The 23928-nt window shown below is 30.9% G+C and overlaps 2 protein-coding genes across 2 annotated transcripts; one reads left to right on the top strand and one right to left on the bottom strand.

The window, feature by feature from the left end:
* The first annotated feature begins 11856 nt into the window (after positions 1 to 11856).
* On the top strand, positions 11857 to 14759 carry LOC127905492 (protein DETOXIFICATION 16-like). Its single transcript, XM_052454190.1, has 8 exons — positions 11857 to 12230; positions 12604 to 13148; positions 13256 to 13342; positions 13438 to 13494; positions 13574 to 13812; positions 14104 to 14222; positions 14321 to 14407; positions 14495 to 14759. The coding sequence occupies exons 1-8, from the start codon at positions 11961 to 11963 to the stop codon at positions 14552 to 14554; spliced, it is 1464 nt and encodes a 487-aa protein (XP_052310150.1). The 5' UTR covers positions 11857 to 11960; the 3' UTR covers positions 14555 to 14759.
* A 6814-nt stretch (positions 14760 to 21573) lies between these two features.
* Positions 21574 to 23426, bottom strand: LOC18100523 (transcription factor MYB36). The gene is made up of 3 exons (XM_006381768.3): positions 23025 to 23426; positions 22776 to 22905; positions 21574 to 22549 (listed from the first exon to the last, which is right to left on the bottom strand). Exons 1-3 carry the CDS (start codon positions 23158 to 23160, stop codon positions 21718 to 21720), a joined length of 1098 nt encoding a protein of 365 aa, XP_006381830.2. The 5' UTR covers positions 23161 to 23426; the 3' UTR covers positions 21574 to 21717.
* Between the last annotated feature and the right edge of the window lie 502 nt (positions 23427 to 23928).

Below are 23928 nucleotides of genomic sequence, written 5' to 3'. Positions count from 1 at the left end.
TTTAAAGAGTTGCAAATCCTCCAAAGAAACACATTAAATTAGAGAAAACTATTAGAAATAAATTATGAATTAGAGTTTTTGCAGTGAAAATACTTTTCAGCAACAATTATGTGTTTCTCTTGTTGTTTCATTTTTGTCTAAACCATAAATCAAAATCTGGCAGCAATAAATGCATGGCTTGTATAGATATGCTTACATTTTGAAATTAACGCAGTTGAATGCATAGAAATTATATTTTTTAATAGTTGATTTTTTTATATATAATTGCTCGGACTCACCAAACTTTATTATTTTTTTAAATATTTTTTTTTACTATATCATTGTATTAATTTTTTTTTACTGGGTTAAATTAAAAAAAAAACTGTGAACAGAGTGCTATACACGGTGAAAATGTATTACTGCACATTTTTTTTCCTTCTAAGTACTGATGTTTATGTGAATACATCTCTCAAAGAATGGTTTTTTTTATTCTACGACTTGTTTTCGTTAGTTCCATTAAATTTAATTTATTTTTTTATTACTACTTTATTTACTTGTGTGCTTTCTAAAAAGGTAAAGTAATCAATGATTTGAAGTTATTATATAATAATTACTGATAATTGAGGGTACGCTCAACTTTCTATGGACAATTTATTTATTAATAAATGCATGAGGTACTAACTAATTAATAAAACATTAATGAGGAAATATATATATATATATATATATATATATATATATATATATATATATTCAAAGTCTAGAATCTCGAGACACAGCACAAACACAAATACGAGGAAAGCCACATTGGTTAGTCAAGCCAATAGCTTAAATAAAATATGCTAATTAGTAAAATAACTCCTGTAATATTAGTTTAATTCAATTTAATCCTGATCTTCTTATTTTAGTTCCTTAAACTATGGGTCAAAGCAATACATTAGGCTTCCTATAGAAGCATATTATATACTGAAAAAGTGTTTTTTTTTTTTTATCTTACAATCCTTAACAGAGATGGTGCATTACTTTGATCTGATAATTTGCGGGATTAAAATAAATAATAATAAAAAATAAGGGTTAAGTTGAACTTGACCAATAGTTCAGGAGATATTTTACCAATTAGCCATTAATATAAGCTAATGTTGTTGCACAAGCAGCAAGTTGCAGGCATAGCTTGCTATGGCTAATGTCCCATATTCATGGCTAAATTATGTCATATAATAATGAAGGAAAACAAATAGCAACTGTTGTAATAATTAAGACAATGCATGTGAGAGTTTCTTGACTCTAACTAGTGTTGGGAATCTAAATAGAGCATCCAACTAGATAGATTTTGCTCTTGAAACCTGCATTATTTTTTTTATAGCTGAAAGAAGCCGATCCACACAATATCCAATGTCAACAAAATAAAAATACAATAACCAAAGTCAACAAAATAAAAATTAAATCAAAATAAAATTTAATAAAAAACAAATTAGGTAGTACTTTTGGTTTAAAAAAGCCCTATTTGGCATTCTTAAATTTTTTATTTATTTATCTTTTTATAACTTAATCTCTCTATTAAATGTCTCTTCTTCTTCTTCTTCTTCTTCTTCACAAGTTAAATCTCATATCACCAATTTATTTGTTTTTCTTCATAAAGTACTATTCTGGCTATATACTAATTGAAAGAAATCCAAGCATAGTCTGGCTATTTTCTAATCTCATATCACCAACTCCTCAGCTATTTTTTTTTCTTCTACATGTGCCAAGTCAAACCTTTTCTCACATGATTCCTAGCAAATGATCGAACATTGAAAATCACTATAGAACACACATTGTGCATGAAACCCGAGAAAGCATAGGGCAGAGAAATATATATTTTTTTGACATAAAAAAAGTGCTAGGCTAAAAAAAACAATTCTTGAGACATTGGTTGAAGTGACAATTTATATAATATGAGAAAAAAAATAACAACAATAAATAAATAAACTAACAAGAAAAAGATATAAAAAAAAAAACATACTTGAACTTATCTGGATTATCAAATAGCTCAATATTAACATATTACTAGAAGGAAAAACACAAAAAAAAACTTCATAAACTAAAAAAAAACATTAACCTAAAAAAAGGGTAAAAAACCCAAGAAAACCCAAGCAAACCACTAAAACATGATCTAATCTTAAAAACTTACAACTCGTTAAATTATGGACTCGGGTTCAATTAAAAAGCTTAATTGTCAACCAACTTAATCTCAAAGGATAAAATCGTTGAAAAAATATTAATAATTTTTTTGCAAAAGTAATAAAAAAGAATAAGGATAAAATTTGAGACAGAAACATCTGAGGACAAGATTTGAAAAACAAAATCCCAAAACAATAAATAGTAATTAAAACAATGAGTTTCAAATTTGAAAGATTAAAAATCATAGGGGATGAAATTGAAAAACATTTGTAAATTGATAGATTATTTATAGATTAAAAATGGTAGGGGTGAAATTGAAGAAAGTTATTGAGGGATAACCGAATAAAATCAAACCCAAAAAATAAGAAAACAAAACACAAAGAAAATAAAAAAAATAAGAAAAATAAGCTACAGGAAAGGGAAAAAAACAAGCAAACTCGGGTGAACCTCCTAAACCTGGTCTAATATCTAAAACCTACAACTTGTGAAATCATGTATACGGGTTCAATAAAGAAACTTAACTCTCAAAAAAAGTAATTTTAAAGGATAAAATTAAGAAAAATAAATTGCAAAAGAAAAAAACATTAATAAAAAGAATGGAGAAAAACTTCGACAAAAAAACCCAAGGAGAATGAAATTTAAAAAAAATAAAAATGCTCACATGCAAAATAAATTGTAATTAAAAGAATGAGGACCAAATTTGAAAGATTAAAGAAACCATATGCAGTGAAATTGAAATTTTTTTATAATTTTATAGATTATTTATATATTAAAAAATGATAGGGAGTGTAATAAAAAGAAATTGTTCAAGGGCCAACCTAATAGAATTATAACATGAAAAATAAGAAAACAAAACCCATTAAAAATGATAAAAATCAAGAAAACATCAGTTTAGAAAAAGTAAAAAAAAAACAAGCAAACTTAACGAACCTCTTAGACCTGGTCTAATCTCTAAAACTAGCAGCCCGTGAAATATTTGACCCGGATTCAATCAAGAAGCCTAATTCTTAATCAATTCAATAAAAAATAATGAGGATAAAATTTAATAGAAAAAATCCAAGGACGGAGCAATTTACAAAACAAAATTAAAAAAAGATGCCAAATAAAATAAACAACAATTAAAAGAATGAGAAACAAATTTTAAAGATAAAAAAAATTATAGGGGTGAAATTGAAAAATATTTGTAAAAACTAAGCAAACCCCGACAAATATTTTAAACTTAGTCAAATTTTAAAAACTTGCAACCCGTGAAACCTTGGATTCAGGTCCAATCAAGAAGTTTATTATGAGTCAATTTAAGAATATAAATTTTAAAAATTTGTCAAAGCAAAAATAAAATTGCAATTAAAATAATAAGGATTAAATTTGATAAGAAAAAAAAAACAAAGGATGGTGAAATTATAAAATAAAACCAGTTATGATTTAAAATAAAAACTTGTCAATTCTAAAAAATTGATAATCAAAATAAGAGGGATTAAATTTGATAGGAAAAAAAAGTAAAGGAGAGTCAAATCGTAAAACAAAATCAATTGAAAAAATGATGAAAAAAAAACAATCAAAAGAATGAAGATCAAATTCAATAAATTATTCAAGATAAAAAAATCATAATAAAAATAAAAAGGGATCAAATTTGAAGAACGAACAAATTAAAGGGTTGTTCTTGAATTTTTAAAGGGCTAGTACAACAATCTAGGTGAGGGAGAGAGAAGAAGGGGGGAAGAAGCGGACACTGACGCCAAACTGTTGTGAATCCTAGCACACGTGCCACATCATCTGGTTCGGGGCGCCGAGACCTTTTAAACGCTGCCCCGAAAGACAGTGTTTTATTGCTGGATAGCTCTCTACGTGCCGCCTGAACAACCCAAGGGCCGTTCACACGTTGACGCATGTAAATAAATGTAATTTACAACAATGCCCCTGAGAAACGTCGAAATTTATAATAAAAACAATGTAAAATGACATAAAAAACTTTTGGGTGAGAGTTCAATTGGTTTTGTCTTTAAAGGCATCAAAGTAATTACACTATTCTAAAAGAATTGAAAAATAAAAAAATACCCCTAAGTATGTATCAGGTATTAGATTATTTTATTCCATGGTTAAATTAATAATCTCGCTATACAAAATAATATGAAAATACTAAAATAACCCTATATATTTAAAAAAAACAATTGTGTCATGGTGAAAAAATAATTTTACTCTTAAAACTTACCGCATTGCTTTTTTTTTTTCTAATGGCAAATTCATAATTAAACTATTACAATGAATAGTAATTTTTATTCCTGAGGGGATTTAGGTTTTTTGTTAATTATATTATTATACATTCATTGTTGAAGCTAAACAATTAATCATGTCTGAAGCCAAAAAAGGCTTAAAACACGTTGTCGTGCTAGCATTCCCATTTGGCACTCATGGCCCTCCGCTCTTTAAAGGGTGTTTTAAATTGAGGTTTGAAATATTTTTTAAAAGAATTTTTTTGTTTGAAAATGTATTTAATTAATTTTGTTTTAGAATTTGTTTTTGACATGAGCACTTCAAAATCATAAAAAAAAAAACATTAAAAAAACATTAATTTAATTGGTTTACCTAATAATGACATCTTTCCAGTAATCTCGAAGAACAAATTGAATATTTTTTTAAAGTAACTCCAAGGAAGGATTTTGTTTTTGTTTTTTTACTTGCATCATGAGTGACACATTCTTTTTGTTTGCAGTAGATATGGCTAAGGAATTGCACATCCCCTGGGTGCCACTTTGGACCTCAGAACCTCGTTCCCTTCCTTTTCTTCTTGAAAGCGATTTAGTTCGCTAGATAATCCATTGCAACATTAATGGTAAGCTCTTATACGTATGTGTGTTCATAAAGTACTCGTCCTAATTTGCAAGAATTTATGAGTTTAGTTGGTTTCCTATTTGTAGTAAATAGGTTGTGTTGATATTTCAAAATTCAATATGCTCAAGAATAATGTTTTTTAAGTGTTTGAATGGTGGGTAATCATGTCTTCACGTCATTATTTCTTTCTTCAGAGTTCATGAAATTTATGGTTGGTGATAAAAAAAACCTAATACCTATAAAACAATCCCTTTGGTGAGATTTTGGAACTCTCCAATAATAAAGTTAGTAAGTTTTAATATAAAAATTGTAATAAATGAGAGAATAGGAGTTTAATTCTAAGAAAAGTGTTTTGTTCTTGTTTATGTATAATAAATGTTGTGAGAATAAGAGTACGAGTACTTAGAGAATATAAATTATGAACCTTTTACTTGAGTGATTCAAAGAGTATATATAACCTTTGAACTTTGTCATGGTGTTTGGATGAAGTTGTAACATTATTTTCTCTTGGTAGCATTAATGAGAGATAAATATCTCCTACACAATATTAATGAGGGATTTATATATCTTTTACATAATATTAATGTTGATGGAAATATGACAGGTCATTATAAGACTTTTATACACTTAGGGATACAGGAAGATAATCATTCTTGACTTTTAACATTTTACGTTAAAATATATAATAATAAACAAATTAATCCTCATTACCCAATATAGGGTCTCGTGACCTAATCAGGAGGCCAACAATGATTGTTAGTTCCATATACATTTAGGAATAATTCCAAATCCAATGGTGATAGGTTTGATAGCTTGCCAGACCTATATGTGTTTGGGCTCAATACGAAGCTCGACCTAATAATGTTGGGTCTGACATCTCGCTAAACCTACATGTACTTGGGCTCAACGCGTAGCTGAACTCAAAGATATTGGGTCTATCATCTTGCAAGACCCACATGTACTTAGACTTAGTGTGTAGTTGAACCCAATGTTATTGGGTTTGGCATCTCACCAAACCTACATGTACTTAGGCGCAACACATAATTGAACCCAATGATATTGGGTTTGTAATTTCACCATACACATATGTACTTGGGCGCAACTCATAGTAAGTAATTGAACCTAAAACTATTGAGCCTACAAGCAAGTTAGACCCATGTCTTCTGTGTTTGATATTTAGCCAAGTCCAGGTATGTTGGGTTATTACCCTGCCTTAGACCTTTTATAACATGAGTTTTAAACAAAAATAACATATATAAAATACGTTCATCCATCAGGTTGTGTAATTTTTATTCTATTTACATTACTTATGCATTCAAAGACTTGTTCAAAAATGGCCTCAACCATATCACACTAAGGTAAATCAAAATCTTAGTAATTCAATATTTATGTAATGTAAAAGCATTCCTAGTAATTCCAACATTTATATCCACTAATCAATGAGGATTAGATGGTTCTAAATAAAGCTTAAAAGAACTTGAACTCAACGTAAAGAAATCAACAAATTCAAATGGAAAATTGTATCAATACAGAGCAAGTTACTGAGCAAAGTATATATCCCTAGAAAGCTATATATGGCTAGTTTTCAACAAACCTAATGGTACATGATTTGGAGTTTTGTACTAAGATTTATGGCCATTTTACTCCTAATACAAGCTACTAGAAGAATCGAAAATCCCATTATCATATTTTACAACTTACAAGATTATCCTCTTCTTCCAATAGTATTTAACTAGATTTGTGGGCTGTGATTTGCCATGGGCCAGTCATATTTTTTTCCAACATAAAAAAAATGCTAAGGAAAAACATCTAAGAACAAAGTCATTAGTTCAATTGATAATTTAAATAATATGAATAAAAAGTGCAACAAAAAAAAAAACTGACAAAAAAATGACAACGAAAGAAAGGTAAAAAGAACCCGACCTAAGCCTATCCGGAGTATTAAAAACTCAATATTGAAGGGCAAAACTTAAGAAAAAATTTAAAAAATCAATAAAATAATCCTCAATTAAACCAAGTTCAATCACAAACTCTGAGACTATGGACATAAGATTGAGATAACCATATAGAAAAAAAAAGAGCAAGAAAAAATGTTCGGAGACCAATTTCTAATAAATTAAATGAGAACATGATAATTCCATAAGAACAAAAATGAGAAGGAAAAAGTTGAAGCTTAATATTAGCAAATAAAAAGTTGTAGGATGAAATTCAAGAAAAATTATAACTAAAAAAAAGGTTGACAAAATCTCGATCTGAGCCCACTAAGTTCAAGATGCAAAATCTTTGACTCAATCATGATACCAAGGTAACCACGTTGAAAAGCAAATGGAATAAAATCTTAAAGCTTAATTATCGAATAACTCAATGTTGAAGGGTGAAAAAAAAAGAAATTTAATTAAAAAATTAATGAAAAAAATAAGTTAACCTGCTAACCTCGCGACTATAACTAAAACATTATAGGGGTGAAATTAAAAAATATTTGTAATATAATAGATTTTTCAAATTAGAAAAACAATAATTAAAATGATAGGGATCAAACGTGAAGGAAAAATAAATTGTACGGGCTAGTCTAACTTTTTTCAGGGGTTGACGTTGAATTCGAGGAGAAGAGAGGGAAAAGAAAGAAATGGTTGTTGGCATCAAACTAGAGGCGTGTTTGATGCAAACACTACCCATCGTAGAGAAAGTGTTGAGACCTTTCAAACACCGTCGTGAAAGACAACGTTTAGTGGCCATATGGTCCAGCACGCGTTGCTCAAAAGGCCATTTATATTATTTTCTAAGACAATGGACTTTCTTCAAGGATTTTGTAAACGACATATTGCTGACATGCCTAACGAAGTATGGGGTATTTAAGAGTGTGATAGTGGTTGCTTTTCAAAGTACTTTTTGTTCGGAAATGCACCAAAATAATGTTTTTTTATAAAAAATTATTTTTGATATTAACACATTACAATGATTTGAAAACAAAAAAAAAAGAATTTGAAGTAAAGAAAAAAATTAAAAAAAAGTTGTTTTTTTTTAAAAAACACTTTTAAAATATAAAAATAAATATGGCAGAAATAATATGTGGCATGAATGGGGGAATAGCTGGAAATCCTTTCCAAGTTTCTTTCCAGCTGGCTCATGTACTCTGAAGTAAATTGTATACCAGCTCTTGCTGTCCAATGAACGTCGTGATTTTTCTTTGTTTTTGAATCCTTTTTACACTCCGAGAAGTAAATTTTTCATAATTTCCTAGTCCTGGTCTGGATAAGCCTGTTTTTTACCCAACTACAAATGTGGATTTAACATGGTTGTTGTGTAAAAAAGCTGACTTTTGAGAATAAAAAAGTAGGAGATTCTTGCACATCTTTCTTTAAATGCATACAAAAATAATCATTAGCATAAGCTAAATATTCTTAAAGTTCATGGCCCCTAAGCTGCAATATCATCGAGTACAAGGAAATAGTAAGAGCATCTTTGGCAATGCTGCATGTTCTTAATTTTTTTTAGTTTAAAATTATTATTTTTTATATTTTTAAATTGTTTGATATGCTGATATTAAAAATAAATTTTTTAAAAAATAAAAAAATATTATTTAGATGCATTTCCAAGCAAAAATACTTTGAAAAGTAACCGCTACTATAATATCAAACACTTTATAAGGAAACAACTATAAAGTCATATACGATGGCTATAAAATTCGATTCTCGACTTCAATAATAAAATCAATTATCCAAAATGAATAGAATATTTAGATGCATTATAAAATATATTAAAATGGAAAGGCAAATCACTTCCTATCTACAATACCATAATTGTTTTTCTTAATTGTATTCTTATTTTTTTATTTGTAGCTTTTTATAACCAAATTAATGACTAATTTTTAAATATTTGTTAAGAAAACAAAAATTCCAACAAAAGATGACTAAAGGTAAAATAAGGACAATCAAATTCACACACACAAAAAAAAACTTTTTAGTTCATCTATTTTACTGTTTTTTTTCAATTTATGTAGTTTTTGAAATTTTAGTTCTAATAAAAAAATTTATTTTTAAGTTTTTAAATATTAAAAATGAGAGATAAAGTCACTCAATTATAACAAAAAAAAAAGTAAGTTCTATTTAACAACGGTTCCATTAATGTTTTTTTAAACTTTTATTTTACTTGAAAAAATAGATTGAGGTTGATAAATAAATAAAAATTACATATTTGATTTTGTGTTTTTAAATATTTTTTTGAGGTTTTTTTAGTTGTTAAATTGATTTTTTTATATTTTAAGAATGCTTATTAAGTATTTTTAAATAAAAATTTAATTTAATATTTTAAAAAACAAATCTTTGATTTTCCAGCTATCATCGATGAACAGATTATGAGGGTGCTTGACAGGATGGTAGCGGTTGCTTTTCAAATAACGTTTTGTGCCGAAATACATGCCAATAATTTTTTTTATTTTTTAAAAATTATTTTTGACCTCAGCACATCAAAACGATCCAAAACATACAAACTATATTAAATTTTAGCAAAAAAAAATTAAATTTTTTTGAAAATACGATTTGCACCCGTTCCAAAACTTTTTTTTTCCCAAAAAACAAGGGATAGTGGGTGGGAAGATTCACATTTACGAGACACGACAGATGATAGTTGGAAGATAAACATTTGTCCGATCTGGAAAGTGAGAGAGAGAGAGAGAGAGTATCCTAACTAGTAACCACGAGCATCTCTCTCCTCTTGTTTTGACTCGCTTGAATAGGAATTCGGGAATAATGTTACGTCATCAACTAGGACTCCTCTCATCACTATTCACCAAAAACAAATAGACAATTTGCTAAATCCAACATATATCATGTTCGTCTTGATTTCTTTTAGTTTTTCTTTTTTCTTTTTTAATGGGTGTCCAAATTATGAGGTCACAAATCCGATAAGAAATAAGGATAATGATAGTCCTTGGTTTAAAACTATCTAGTCCCCTATTATCTTTAGATTGTACGAGATTGATGGGTTCTAGTAACATGTGAGTTTACCAATTTTTTTCGTAAAAACAAATATATATCAAAATGATCAAAATATTTTTTTTAAAAAAATTAAGATTCCAATTATTTACTCAAGATAAAAAAAATAAAAAAAATCTGATTCAAACATTATAAACTCGTTGAATCTATAATTTCAGACATGATATTGAGATAACTATATATAAAAAAAAGTAAACAAAAAACAAAGATTATCAATTTTCTATTAACCTAATGATGATGTATGAAATAAAAATAAAATAAAAAATAACTGAAGCCAACCCGGTCCAACCTTTAGAACTTGTGATACGGATCATGAGATTTGATCATAGCATAAAAGATAAATCCAAAAAAATAACAATGTAAAATTACCAACCAACCAAAATAATTAGGGATAAACTTGAAAAAAAATTAAAAAAAAATGGATAAGAAAGAAAAAAATATAGATTTGAAAAAAATAAGAATCAAATTTGACACAAAAAAATAAAATAAAATAATAATGATAAAATTGAAAAACAATCTCAATTAAGAAAATAATAAGAAAAAATAAAAATAAAAATCAAGAGAATGAGTATCAAATTTGATATAAAAACAAAATGTCAAGGAATGAAATTGAAAAAAAAAAACTAAATTAGTTAAGGATTCAAGACCAAATACATTGCAATTAAAAGAATGATGATCAAATGTGATATAAAAATAAAATGTCATGGGATGAAATTAAAAAATAAAATTAACTCAATAAATAATTCTAAATCAAATACATTGTAATTAAAATAATGATGATTTAATTTGACTCAACAAACAAATAACTATTTTTTTTTTTTGCAAGATCAACATATTTTTTCAAGAAAAAGAGAGAGAATAATAAAAAAAAAGAAACATGTGATCATAGCTCAATCAGTATTCTTCTGACCGCATGCGCCTTATTGTTCTTGTCATGATAGTCAATTTTATGGAGGCTAAAACTTGCTTTTTCTTTTTATCTAAATGGTAGATTCAATTATCTCTGATTCCACATGAAAATAACAAAAAAAAAACCATAGCATAATAACTAAAGTGTCTTTGCATTCAAAGCTAAGAAATATTATTTTTAGGGGTATTTATGTAATTGTGCGACACAAATAAATTGAAAAACAAGAAAAGCTCCTTGGCATAAGGAAAATGTTTTTTTAAGGCTTCGCTAGTAATTACACCGTGTAATAAAGAGATAAAAAATATTATTTAACCTCTCTTTCCTTTAATGATTAATATCTTTCTATCCCTGAAACTAAGCTAAGTGAATTCACAATTCTAGAATATAAAAGCAACATCACGTGCAAAATTCATAGTGAAAGGTTCTTTTAGCTTTTGATGGTGATAATTTTTGGTTCAGTTCGGTTTTTATTAAAAAAAATAACCAAACTAAAATATATTTTTTTGAAAAAAAAACCGAAACCGGGTCAAACCGACCGGTTTCGGTTCGGTTTTGGCTCGGTTTTTTTCGGTTTGGCTCGGTTTTTTCGGTTTCGGTTCGGTTTTTTGCTTATAAAACCGAAACCGAACCGAACCGACCGGTTTTTTCAAAATTTTAATATGTTTAATCGATTTTTTTTTTCAATTCAGTTTTTGAGTTATTTTTTTTCTGATTTTCTCAATTTAATCAATTTTTCAGTTTTTTTCCGTACCACTACTTTTGATATAATATCAAATGCGAATCACTATGATATCTCCCTTTTTTCCTGGAAACCACAAGGAACTGAAAAATAAAAAATAAAAAATCCATGGTGACCTCGTAGGAGGAGAAACCAAAATTGAATTGGACAAGACAGAAGTCACAGGACAAAGACCGACCAATAGATTTATTTTTCTTGGTCATTATTTTACCATTTTTGCTGCTTGTCATATTGCTTGTCCTTGTCCAACTTGCCTAGTTATGTAAACTGTGTCATCACGAACAAAAACAAATTTGTAAATTGTTCTGCTAGCATACTGTGCTGTGAGTGATTGTAAGAAACGAAAACAATGGACCTAGAAGAAGAAAAACCAAGTATTGACTTACCATTGATCTCCCCAGAAACTGCAATAAAATCAAGACATGGATTCAGCAAAGTTGAGATTGTTGAGGAGGTGAAGAAGCAGCTTGTGCTAGCAGGGCCTCTTGTTACTGTTAATTTCTTCATGTTTCTTTTACAGGTGATTTCGGTCATGTTTGTGGGTCATCTTGGAGAGCTAGCACTTTCAGGTGCTTCCATGGCCACTTCTTTTGCTTCGGTCACTGGCTTAAGTTTATTGGTAAGAGGGGTTTCTCCCATTATGGTTGTGTGCAATTTATGAGTTGAAAATAAAACCTCAACTACAATAAACTTTAGAGCTGAGATATCACTGGACTTATTTGGCTGAGAAGGATGGTAGAACTTGTGCCATTTTCTACAGTAAGTGAATATATTTTTCAAATCCCATTTCAAGCTGATAGAAGGAAGGATTTAAAACCATTTGCCTCTTCTAACTTAGTGATGAATGAAGCTAAGCCATTGTTCAGGAATAAAACTTGCTTTCCCTTTTTCTAAACGACAGATCCTCGTGTCTTTCAAACTTACATTTCAAGTTTTTGTATCAAAGTTTCACATATCTCTCTATTTATATATAAAACTTGTTTGATGAGTAGAAAGGACTGGCAAGTGCATTAGACACATACTGTGGTCAATCTTATGGAGCAAAGCAATACCACATGCTTGGTATACACCTGCAGAGAGCCATGATAGTTCTTCTACTTGCCAGCGTTCCACTTGCAGTTGTATGGGCCAATGCCGGGGCCATTCTGGTGTTCTTGAAGCAGGATCCAGAAATATCAGCTGAGGCTGGGCGTTACGCTCGCTACATGATTCCCACCATTTTTGGTTTTGCAATCCAGGAATGTCATGTCAGATTCTTGCAATCCCAAAACAATGTGATTCCAATGATGGTTTGCGCAGGAATTACGACCTTTCTTCACATCTTTACATGTTGGATTCTTGTCTTTAAGTCCGGACTTGGAAATAAAGGTGCTGCGTTGGCAAATGCTATCTCCTACTGGGCTAACGCACTCTTACTTATTCTTTATGTGAGGATATCTCCCTCTTGTAAGAAGACTTGGACTGGTTTATCAAAGGAGGCCTTGCATGGAATTCCCAATTTCCTTAAACTAGCAATTCCTTCAGCTATAATGGTCAGGTATTTTTTTATTCTATTTATTTCAATCACTCCAAGAGCCAATTGAATTGAATTATTTGGGTTTACATATCTAGTAATTAATTTTCATTATTATTGTGTTGGAATAGCTTGGAGATTTGGTCATTTGAGATGATGGTTCTGTTATCTGGTCTTCTTCCAAATCCTAAACTTGAAACATCTGTCCTTTCCATCAGGTTAGAGTTATGTGGAGCCATCAGTGATAACATGTTAGGCACATGTGAACTTGTCTCAAATGCATGAATGCTAACAAATTGCTGTGTATTTCCAGCCTTAACACATGTGCTTTGACTTATATGATACCCCTTGGTCTTAGTGCTGCTATAAGGTGAGCCTGCACAAAATGAACTGGTAGATATACTTAAAACTGCTTCATTCTCCTGACAAATTTATTTCTTTGGAGTCAGTACAAGAGTCTCAAATGAACTGGGTGCTGGGAAACCACAAGCAGCTCGTCTAGCAGTATGTGTTGCGACATTCTTGGTCGGTACTGAAGGCATTTCGGTGGCCTCCTTAATGATCCTTGGTCGTAATGTATGGGGCACCTTTTATACAACAGAAAAAATAGTAGTGAACTATGTGGGAGAAATGTTGGTTTTTGTTGCAGTATCTCACTTTTTTGACGGAATTCAATCTGTGTTTTCAGGTCTGTAGCAGCGATTTAGCTTTCTCTTCTCTGTGCCTCCTCCATGCATAAAATCAACTTCTGAACATAGGAATTTTTCACGCTAAATTGAGGACCAAATGAATATAGCAAGTGCAATCAGTAATTAGAAACAAAACCAAAATTCGAAAGGATAATTTAATGCATTATACATGCCTTCATCAATGAAAACTATGATGTGGATGCTTTCACCAAAATTCGACTGTACTTTGCGTGGAATGACCTTGTTACATGATTTATTCTGGCTGACATGACCACAATTGACAATTGTAGGCACTGCTAGAGGATGTGGATGGCAGAAGATTGGAGCGGTAATTAATCTGGGTGCATACTATCTTCTAGGCATTCCTTGTTCTGTAATCCTTGCTTTTGTCTATCATTTTGGTGGGAAGGTAACTCCATATCCTTGTCTGTGACTGAATAAAATATATTTTTGTGCCAAGCAAGTAACAGAACAGCATACAAAAGCTTACTAAAATATGCTCTACAGGGACTGTGGACAGGCATTATAGTAGCTCTGTTTTTCCAAGCATTAGCGCTTTTTGTAGTAACTCTTCGCACCAACTGGGAGAACGATGTAAACGCCTATTCCTTTGTTAATTCTTTTGTGCATCGCCTGTTAATTTTAGTCTCATTTCTTATTTTTTTGCTCTCTCTTTTGCAGTCAAAGAAAGCTAATGACAGAGTCTACCGTGCAGTCATACTTGATAATTCATCAACATAAAGGGTGCAAAGATCTTAGTATAACTTGTTTGCCTGAAGAAGAGAAATTGCATTATAGTATCAAAACTGTAGTTATCGTTCACTGATCCTGTTCTGGATTAGGAAAAAAGAAGAAGCAATGACCAATTTCAGAAACTGAATGTATGAGCCAGGCCATTAAAAGCACTCCCTGTTCAGATATATTTATAGCAAAGTTTCATTCTCAATTCAATGTTCTTCTCTCCTTTTTAAGAAGGTCAACATTCACTTCGTTGTTTCTAAACTGGAACCTAATAAATCATCGCCTCAGAAATGATTCTTATCGTTAAGACCATTGAAGATTCATATAGAGCTCTCAACAAATATTATAAGCAGGTCAGCACATATAATAAGCAGGTCTCTTTAGTATTGATTATGTTTTATTACAGAACGCAAGTGTAGAATCCTAAGATACAAGGCAACAAGTAAATGGTGAATCAGATCCCAATACTACATATGCTGGAGGCAGTGAAACCAGTCCTAGCAGTTGTTACTGGAGCAGCATTAGTCATGCCAAAGATTGCATTAGTCATGTCCCTGATTTATATGCATGTAGCTAAATTGTGTGGAATAATAGCTAGGGGGGGTGCAGTTTACAGAAGTTGAAATAAGGTTATGGATGTTGGGGTTTCTTCACATAATGCTTTCGAGTTAAGTATTGGCGCATTAAGCTCCTGAAAGTGAAACGGTTCGTTGTCCTTATTTCCTTCTTTGAGTGAGATTAATATATGTATTTTGTATTTATATGTATACAACTTGAAAGCAGTTATCAGCCTGACCAAGAAAAAAGCAAATTACACACCATTTTTTATTACCATAACCTCATGCATACAGAATAAGGACATTAAAGGGGTGGACTTCACTCTAAGTTCCTGTCAGATATGATGTATATACAGTTTATGTTCCTGTATCGACTTGTATCAGCGCTGAAGTACATGTAAAAGTTCCAGTATCCGATTTCACCTTACAGGTTTTCGCTTCCCTCTAGTTATATGGAAGTATCGAAGTATTCTAACTGCTGATTCATGTGAGCTCTGAGCAGTCTAGATCGGAAGAATTGAAGCTATACTGCTGTGATACTTCAGCATTTTTCATATGTCGGTTCTGTCACAGCACTTGTGGAACTATTTCTTCTGTGTGTGTGTGTGTGTGTGTGTGTGTGTGTGTTTGGCGATAAGGTATGCAGATCCTTGGCTGGATCAGCCCTCTGAGTACACGCAAGCCGGCCGAATCACAGGTATCGAGAAAATTCCATGAGCACTTGCGAGCATATCATTGCTTAATGCTGAGTTCAATGTTTCTACCTACAATCTTATTGTGATTTTGATTCCCAAACTTGGTTTACATTTGCTCCTTTCATTTTTATTTGAAGCAGATCTAAACACTAAGCAGGACTTTGTTCCTCTTGTTGAAATCTTTAATTTTAAGTGTTAAAAGCAATTAATTGTTAAAGCTTCTAACGCATTTAAAAGAGGGAGAGGTAAGAGAGAGAGGTACTGGAGGAAGACAATTCTTTTTAATCATCAAATTATACAAAGTATGAAAAGTAATTGAAAGCTAATTCATGTATAGTCTAAAAGAAATTTAAAGTCTTTTACCTATTAGCGAATTTATTTAAGCAAAATCCATTCATCTTTCAGAGATTTTTTCATCTTTCATATAATTGAGCTAGTAGAAAATAAAGGTTCTGAGTAGTTAGGTGAGAATTTGTTATATTTTGATAAGAATGTGTCACCAACGAATCATGCAAACAGCTTAACAAATGTGTTTATGAACCAATAAAATAGAGCTAGGCTCAAGAAGAGGTATGATCATGCTACCCTCAACAAAGTGGCATTAAAGGATATAATTTTTGATTTGATTATTGGATTGAACTCAAGTTTTTCTAGGAGATTCTCGACACCAAGTTCTATAGAAAGCTTCGAAGACCCTCAAATTATGCTCCAATTATACTATTTGAGCCAATTTTATTATTTTTCTGGATTATATGTTATATATTTTTTTTTGTTAATTTTCACTTTTGTTTGGGGATTATGATTTTCTTCCCTATTAAGATCGGTTTTAGACCTATTTAAATACTTGTAAACCTCTTAGACACAATGAACTCATTAGACTTTATTTTCATAAATAAACCTACACTTAGGATTCTTGTGATATAACCTTATTTTGGCCTAATACTCTATCTTCCTATTCTTTTGTCCTCTTATTTGTGTTTTTGTCTACATTATAAATTTATTCATCTTTCAAAAAACATTCAATGTTCAACCAAATTCATTCATTTTAAAAAAGGGTTCAATGTTCAACACTCCTCCTTGAACCTTTTGGAAGCAATTCCTAGAACATTTTTCATTTTATTAAACTTCAAACCTTTAGTTTGAGCAATATAAATTTCTTCCTCAATCCTACTATTAAAAAAAAAACACAGACTTAACATCTATATGTAGAATTTCCCTTTTCCTTTAAGCTACAAGAGTAATTAAAAGTCTTACAATGTCCAACTTTGACATAATTGCAAAGGTGTCGGTGTAATCAATTCCAAGTATATGAGAACATCCCCTAATAATCAATCTTGCTTTCAACTTTATTACAGATCCATCAGGACTCACATTATCCTTGTAAACCCAAGTCTTATTTTTAGGCTTATGCTCCCAAGTATATTTCTTCACAAACATAGAAATTTCTTCTTGCATTGCTCTTTAGCCTTTATGTTTACTTGCCTTTTTATAGGCTATTGGTTCCAACATAACATTGTTATATATATGATAAATTTCATAAAGAGGCCTAGGACCTCTCACTGCAAATCCACAATCATTATCATCATCAATCACTTGTTCATCATAAAAAACTTTAATTTTTATATAATTCTCTTTAATCTTAAAAGTCTAAAATAAAAAACTTCAATTTTTATATAATTCTCTTCAATCTTAAAAGTCTAAACTTATTTTAAATTTTGTTTTTCCTAATTCTAGGTGGCTTCTTTATCAAATATTATATCTCTACTAATGAAAATATTTTTAGTTCTCAAGTTATAAAGTTTGTAACCATTTGTTGACTATTATTCCCTAATAACATAAATTTTTTTTCTTGTCATCAAGCTTACTCCTCTCTTTAGGTATATAGTCAAAACAAATACAACCAAACACCCTTACATGTTTAAGTGTTGGTTCCATTCCATTCCAAGATTCAATTTAAGTCATATATTTTACTGCTTTAATTGGCAACATGTTAAACAAATGCATAATTATTTTTATGGCCCCATCTTAAAGACACTTGGGCATCTTTTTCTTAGCCAATAAATATCTTGTCATCTTCATGATTGTCCTGCTATTCCTTCTCTACAACTTCATCCTGTTAAGAAGATAGTTTATAGTGCATTAATATTACATTTCAAAATCAAAATAAAAACCATCAAATTCTGTAGAGGAATGCTCATTGCCATTATCAGTTCGAAAATTCTTCAAAGATAAGCCACTTTAAGTTGCTTTAAAGCTTTTAAAGACTTCAAACATATCACATTTCTATTTTAGAAAGTAAATTCTTGTCATTCTTATACAATCATTAATGAAAAGTAATAAATACTTCTATCCAGAGAAAGTGTTCTCAAAGCCTATATAGATTTGATTGAATTAGTTGCGACTTCTTGGCTCTCCATGTTACAAAATTAAAGAATGGCAGCATGTGTTGTTTTCCTAAATGACAGCTCTGTCCCACATAATTGTATACTTCAATGGATGATAAGTCTAGAGTTTTTCATAGTTTTATCACTTACCAAACTAATATATAGAACAACATTGTGGACAAGCATATTAAGGATTATATACAAGAAACATACAATGAGAGTAATTCTACTAGAGATGTTTTCAAAGAGAGATCCATGAGAAGGTATGGTTACAAGGATGAGTACAAGACCATATTTACTACCAAGATTAGTGATAAGAGTAGTTATTGTGAGTACTAATATGAAGAAAAGTTTTACATATACTTAGCCTAAGAATATGCATTTCCTCGTTTTTGGCCTAAGTTTATCTTTCTTAGCATGAGTATAAGTAGAACAACCAAATACTTTTAATTTAGAGTAACCAGTATAAGAATCAGACCATACCTCATATGAAGTCTTCAGCTTTAAATAGTTAATAAAGATTTATTTATCATATAACAAGCCATGTTAATTGTTTAGCCTAAAAGTTCATTGATAATCTAGTATGTGAAAGCTACAACATGTTCTTCCCAATAGTATCCTATTCATACGTTTTATAACCCTAATTTGTAATGGTGTATTCTTGATAGTGCGATGCCTAGTAATTCCTTCATTCTAGTAGAATTCGTCAAACTTGTCAAAATAATTTGAATGCTTTCAATGGAGAATATCTTCTTTTTAAATAGCAAAGTGTCAACATAATTGCATCTTACAATCATTTCTAGACCATAATTATAATTTTCTATTAATCAATCTCCCTAAATTAAGCTCTTTATATCAAATAATTTCACATCAATCTATCAAGATATTACAGTTATCCCATTTTAAATTGTTGTTGATGGATCACATAGCATTAATTTATCAACCAAAAATTGATGTCGATGATGAGATAAAGCCTTGATAAACACATTAGCTATTTAAAACTTAGTAAAAATCTAAAGAAAAGTAATCACATGTTGGTCAAGTGGTTCAAGAATAGAATGACAATATACTTTAATATGTTTAGTGTGCTAATAAAAAATTGAATTGACAATAATTTGAAAATCATTGGTGTTATAAAAAAAAAAGAGTTAGAATAAGTTGAGAAATACACAATTCTCCCAACATACCCTAAAGCCAAACAATCTCAATCTCACATTATATGGATAACATAGCATGCTATTTAAACTTGATTTAGGATTTATAAACTCGATCCTTCTTCTTACTCCTTCAAGAAATAAGAGCATCATCAAAAAATATACACCAACTAACAACTAAATGATAAGGCTTTACATTGCTTCTTAATTAAGGTTTTACACTACTTGAAGGTGACAAATACATCACTCCTTTTCTTTTAAAAATACACTCAGACCTTCCTAAAATAGTCATAAATAAATATCAAGATATTATACTTCACCTTTTAACATAACAGGAGATAAACTCTAAAGATCATAATCCATTATGCCCTTAGTATGATGAATAGTCACACTAAATTTCACCCAGCACCATTTACTATCAATACAATGCTCATATAAATCTAATTTACTTGTTTTTGGACCATACAACAAATCTTATTTGCTTGGCTTTATCATTCCTCTCTCATTTACATGTCCCAACCACATGTGTCATAACTAAGCAAAAGCACTATCTAAATCAACCACAAATAATACACTAGCTAAATCAATAATTGTTGAACCTTAAAGATGGTATAGGTCATTAACCAGCTTCATTTTATCATGATAAGAGCACCCTTACAAACCCTCAAAACTCCACCATTAATATAATAACTATAACATTGGGAATCAAGAAGACTCAAATAAACTAAATTCTTTTTTATCTCTAGAATATATCAAAGATCTAGTATCCTAAAATGTCCTTATATATCCTAATTTGAATTGTACCCAAACCAACAACAAAAAGTCATTCATTGTATCCTAATAAAAAAGTATTATTGATGACTTTATAAGTGTAAAACTATCTTCTATTAGGACAAATATGAAATGTACAACCCAAATAAAGAATTCACTCATCACTTAAGCTACCAATAGACACAACCATAATACTTTAAGTGTCATTAGAGATTTCCCCTTCACTAGCAATATTTGCAGCATAAGACATTTCCTTCTTTTTTCCCTTTATCTTTCCATTCAGGAAAATCTTTTCGAAAGTTCCCTACTTCATGACATTCATAGCATTTAATTTTCCTAGACTTTGATTTTGATCTAGATTTTCCTCCACTACCTAAACCTTTATTATTTGTTCTACCTCTCATAATCAAACCCTCTCTACATGATCATCATTATGACTCTCTAACACTCACCTTTAACTCGTTAGAGTTTATAGAAGCTTTGACAACTTTTGAATTAAGACTATTATTTTTATAGAAGAAATTATCAACAAAAAGATTATAAGATGGAGGTAACAAACACAATAAAATCAAAGCCTTATCCTTAAATCCAACCTTAACAGTAATATTTTGCAAATCTAAAATTACTCAATTGAATTCATCAAGATGGTCTTTAATGATCATATCGTTTTTCTTTCAGAGAGTATGGAACCAATACTTCATATACAATTGATTTGTTAGGGATTTAGTCATGTAAAGAGTTTCCAATTTTTTCAAGAATCTAGTAGTCATAGTCTCCTCAACAACCTTTCTTAGAACCTCATTAAACAAACAAAGCTGAATAGCACTATATGCTCGTTTCATGAAATCTCCTTTATTCTCTTCATCTATCCGCTCAGGCAAACTACCTACACCTTTCAATGCCTTAAATAAACCTTGTTGAACTAACAAGGCACACATCTTAATACATCGTAGATTAAAGTTGTTACTACATTAAGTTTTTCTACACCAAACTTCACTACCGATGTTACTTTTGTTACCATCGCAAAAGCCAACTAATAACAAAGCAAGCTACGATACCAGTTTGTAATGGAAACAACTCTAACATCTCAAATCAATTGACAAGTAGAGAAATATAAGAAGGACAAGCACAATCAATCACATAAGAGCCCATATATAATTTACATGGTTCAATAAATTTAGGCTTACTCAACAGGCGAGACAATAAAAGAAATTATTATGAGAAAATAAAAGATTATAAGATGTCACACAAAATTGCTCTCTCATACGAAATGTCAAAGAAACCCAAAAACTCATCTTTTTCTTGCTACCAAAGTGTTAAGAATAAAAGCTCTCACAAATAAGTCTTACCCTAAAATTTGATAATTTAGGCTTTAATATGGATCAAGTATATGAGTTTTTTTTTATTTGTGCTTACATACAAACTCAACAATATATATATAACTTTGATTTGGCAATATAATGAAAAGGAAATTAACATTATTATTCACTTAATTTACAAAACCTGCAGCGGATAGACTTCTCTCTTTCCTCCCCATCTTATTACCATTGCAAATAGGTAATTAAGTTTAGACCACTCCCTAATATTTCTTGTTATTGGTGATTACATATTGTAGCCTAATTCATAATCATGAAACATCCCTTCAGACTTTAGAACAGAAGCGGAATCCCAAGAATTTGAGGAGGCCTTTATCTCAAAGTCATTAGACCACCAATTCATGCCTTCCCCGTAACGATTCATTTCTTTGAAACAACCAAATTCACCAATCTTATCCTCCTGTGAAGTAAAACCAGATGTTTTGCTGTTGAGAAAGTTTTCGAGCTCAGATTGGAAATTCGGAACAGGCTGGGCTGCTGCATCAGCTGGCTCTACCACGCCTGCTCTTGAAACAATAGTCAAGTCCATTGCATGGTCACCACTGGTGAAGGGAATATAACTGTCTGAGGATGTTATACCATTCAAGGAATTCTCCAAGCCCACTACGCTTGAGTTGCTGAATTTTGGATGACCTTGTTGACGCGTGTCAGAATCAACTAGCTGCCCATACATAACAACCTTTTGTTCATCCCCTTGTTGAGGACTAGGGAAAGCATATTGCATAAGAGGGCTAAAGCTTTCTTTCAGGGATTGAAGGACCATCTTCTCTTGGAAAGGATGCAACTTGGGCCACAGTACATGATTGTTGTAGAAAGAGTTAGGGTTTTGAAGGCTTTGAAGCTGCATATGCAGCTGGAGCCTTTCAAGTGCTGCGTTACTTAAGGCCTGTGAAGATGAGCTATCTTCTACCCCGTCGGCATCTGGATTCGTGGATGATATCCGATTGATGCTAGATTGTTTGCGTCTTCCTAGGAGCTTTTTTTTTAGTCTTGTGTTCCAATAGTTCTTGATATCGTTATCTGTTCTTCCTGGTAATTGTGCAGCAATTACGGACCACCTAATTGTACAAGGAATTTAAATATATCATTTGTCCCTCCCAAGAAATAAAAAAACGAAGAGGAATCAAAACAAAAGAATAAACCCTACAACCAAGATACGAATTTATAAGATGAGAATCAATATCTTAAGCACAAGCATCATGGACAAAGAAAAGAAGGACAAAGCAGTGCATGTTCAGTTCCGTGGGAAAAGCTGAGAGAGAGAGAGAGAGAGAGAGAGATTACCTGCTGCCAATACTTATATAGAGGTTGCAGATGATATTGTCTTCTTCTTCAGAGAATCCACCGTGCTTGATGTTAGGCCTCAAGTAATTCAACCATCTCAGTCTGCAACTCTTTCCGCATCTCTTAAGCCCTATAATCAAACCCATCAACTGGTCAAACAAATAATTCTAATCCACTTCCTAAACAAGAATCAAAGAGAGCTAGTCATGAAAGAGCATATTTCAGAAAAATATAGAGATAGATATGTACCAATTTTTTGAGGAAGTGCAATCCAGTTGCCTCCAGTACCAAAATGATCAATATAAGCCTTAAGCTTAGCATCCTCTTCTGGTGACCATGGTCCCCTTTTCACATTGTTCTTATCACAACAAGGAGCTCGACCCATCTCTCTAGCTATGCTTTCTTCTTGTTCTCTTTCTCTAAGCAAGAAACTCTTTGAAGGCTGTCTGAGATTGTTGGGAAAATTGGGGAAGGATGACCCAAGGTTTATAGGTGGGAATAGTGGGTGATGATGTGCTTTACAGGACAAAAAGTCTCCTCACCCTCCTCTCCTCTCACAAATTCAACCCCCCATTTCTCTTTTCTCTAGGTTTTTTTTTTTTTCTTCTTCTTCTTGATAGGTTTCTCTCACTCTCTCTCTCCCTTTTGATTAGTTCGCTCATCGATATTTAACTATACATGCAACTAGACAAAGTACAACTCAAATTTCTTCAACTTTCGAATTTTATATTACAGTGCTTTTTTCCAGGTTGATTATTTTATTATTTGAACAGATTATGCTACAGGTAAGTATTAGAAGAAACCTCCATCCTGTTAGTAATTTGTCTCCGATATATCCTCGAAATGTTCCAATACTATCCACCTTAATTATAATATTGATGTTCTTGTTAATTAGGCAGTAAAATTGTGTATGGTTAATTGTTCCATCAGTATTATTATAAATAAATATTTATAGTTATGATAAAATATTATTTTAATATATTTTTAGATTGAAAACATTTTAAAAAAATAAGAAACATTTATTAAATTTTGAGGCCTGATGCTATATTTTTAAGTGGGAGAAGAATTAAATCCAAACATTTCTTATCATGTTATCTGTCACTTGTTCTAACAACAACTTGAACTCAGATAATCTCTTATAATTATGTCACTT

The sequence above is a fragment of the Populus trichocarpa genome, chromosome 6, assembly GCF_000002775.5.
Source record: "Populus trichocarpa isolate Nisqually-1 chromosome 6, P.trichocarpa_v4.1, whole genome shotgun sequence".
NCBI classification, from domain to species: domain Eukaryota; kingdom Viridiplantae; phylum Streptophyta; class Magnoliopsida; order Malpighiales; family Salicaceae; genus Populus; species Populus trichocarpa.
Note: the sequence above shows the minus strand (reverse complement) of the source record. Positions and strands in the feature narration are given on the sequence as shown.

Excerpts from the sequence above, each read along its gene's own strand:
- LOC127905492 (XM_052454190.1), top strand. The coding sequence starts at position 11,961 with ATGGACCTAGAAGAAGAAAAACCAAGTATTGACTTACCATTGATCTCC. Across the intron at positions 13,495-13,573 it reads GGTCTTAGTGCTGCTATAAG|TACAAGAGTCTCAAATGAAC; the intron begins GTGAGCCTGCAC and ends CTTTGGAGTCAG. Across the intron at positions 14,223-14,320 it reads TCTATCATTTTGGTGGGAAG|GGACTGTGGACAGGCATTAT; the intron begins GTAACTCCATAT and ends TATGCTCTACAG.
- LOC18100523 (XM_006381768.3), bottom strand. The coding sequence starts at position 23,160 with ATGGGTCGAGCTCCTTGTTGTGATAAGAACAATGTGAAAAGGGGACCA. Across the intron at positions 22,906-23,024 it reads TGCACTTCCTCAAAAAATTG|GGCTTAAGAGATGCGGAAAG; the intron begins GTACATATCTAT and ends GTTTGATTATAG. Across the intron at positions 22,550-22,775 it reads TATATAAGTATTGGCAGCAG|GTGGTCCGTAATTGCTGCAC; the intron begins GTAATCTCTCTC and ends TTGTACAATTAG.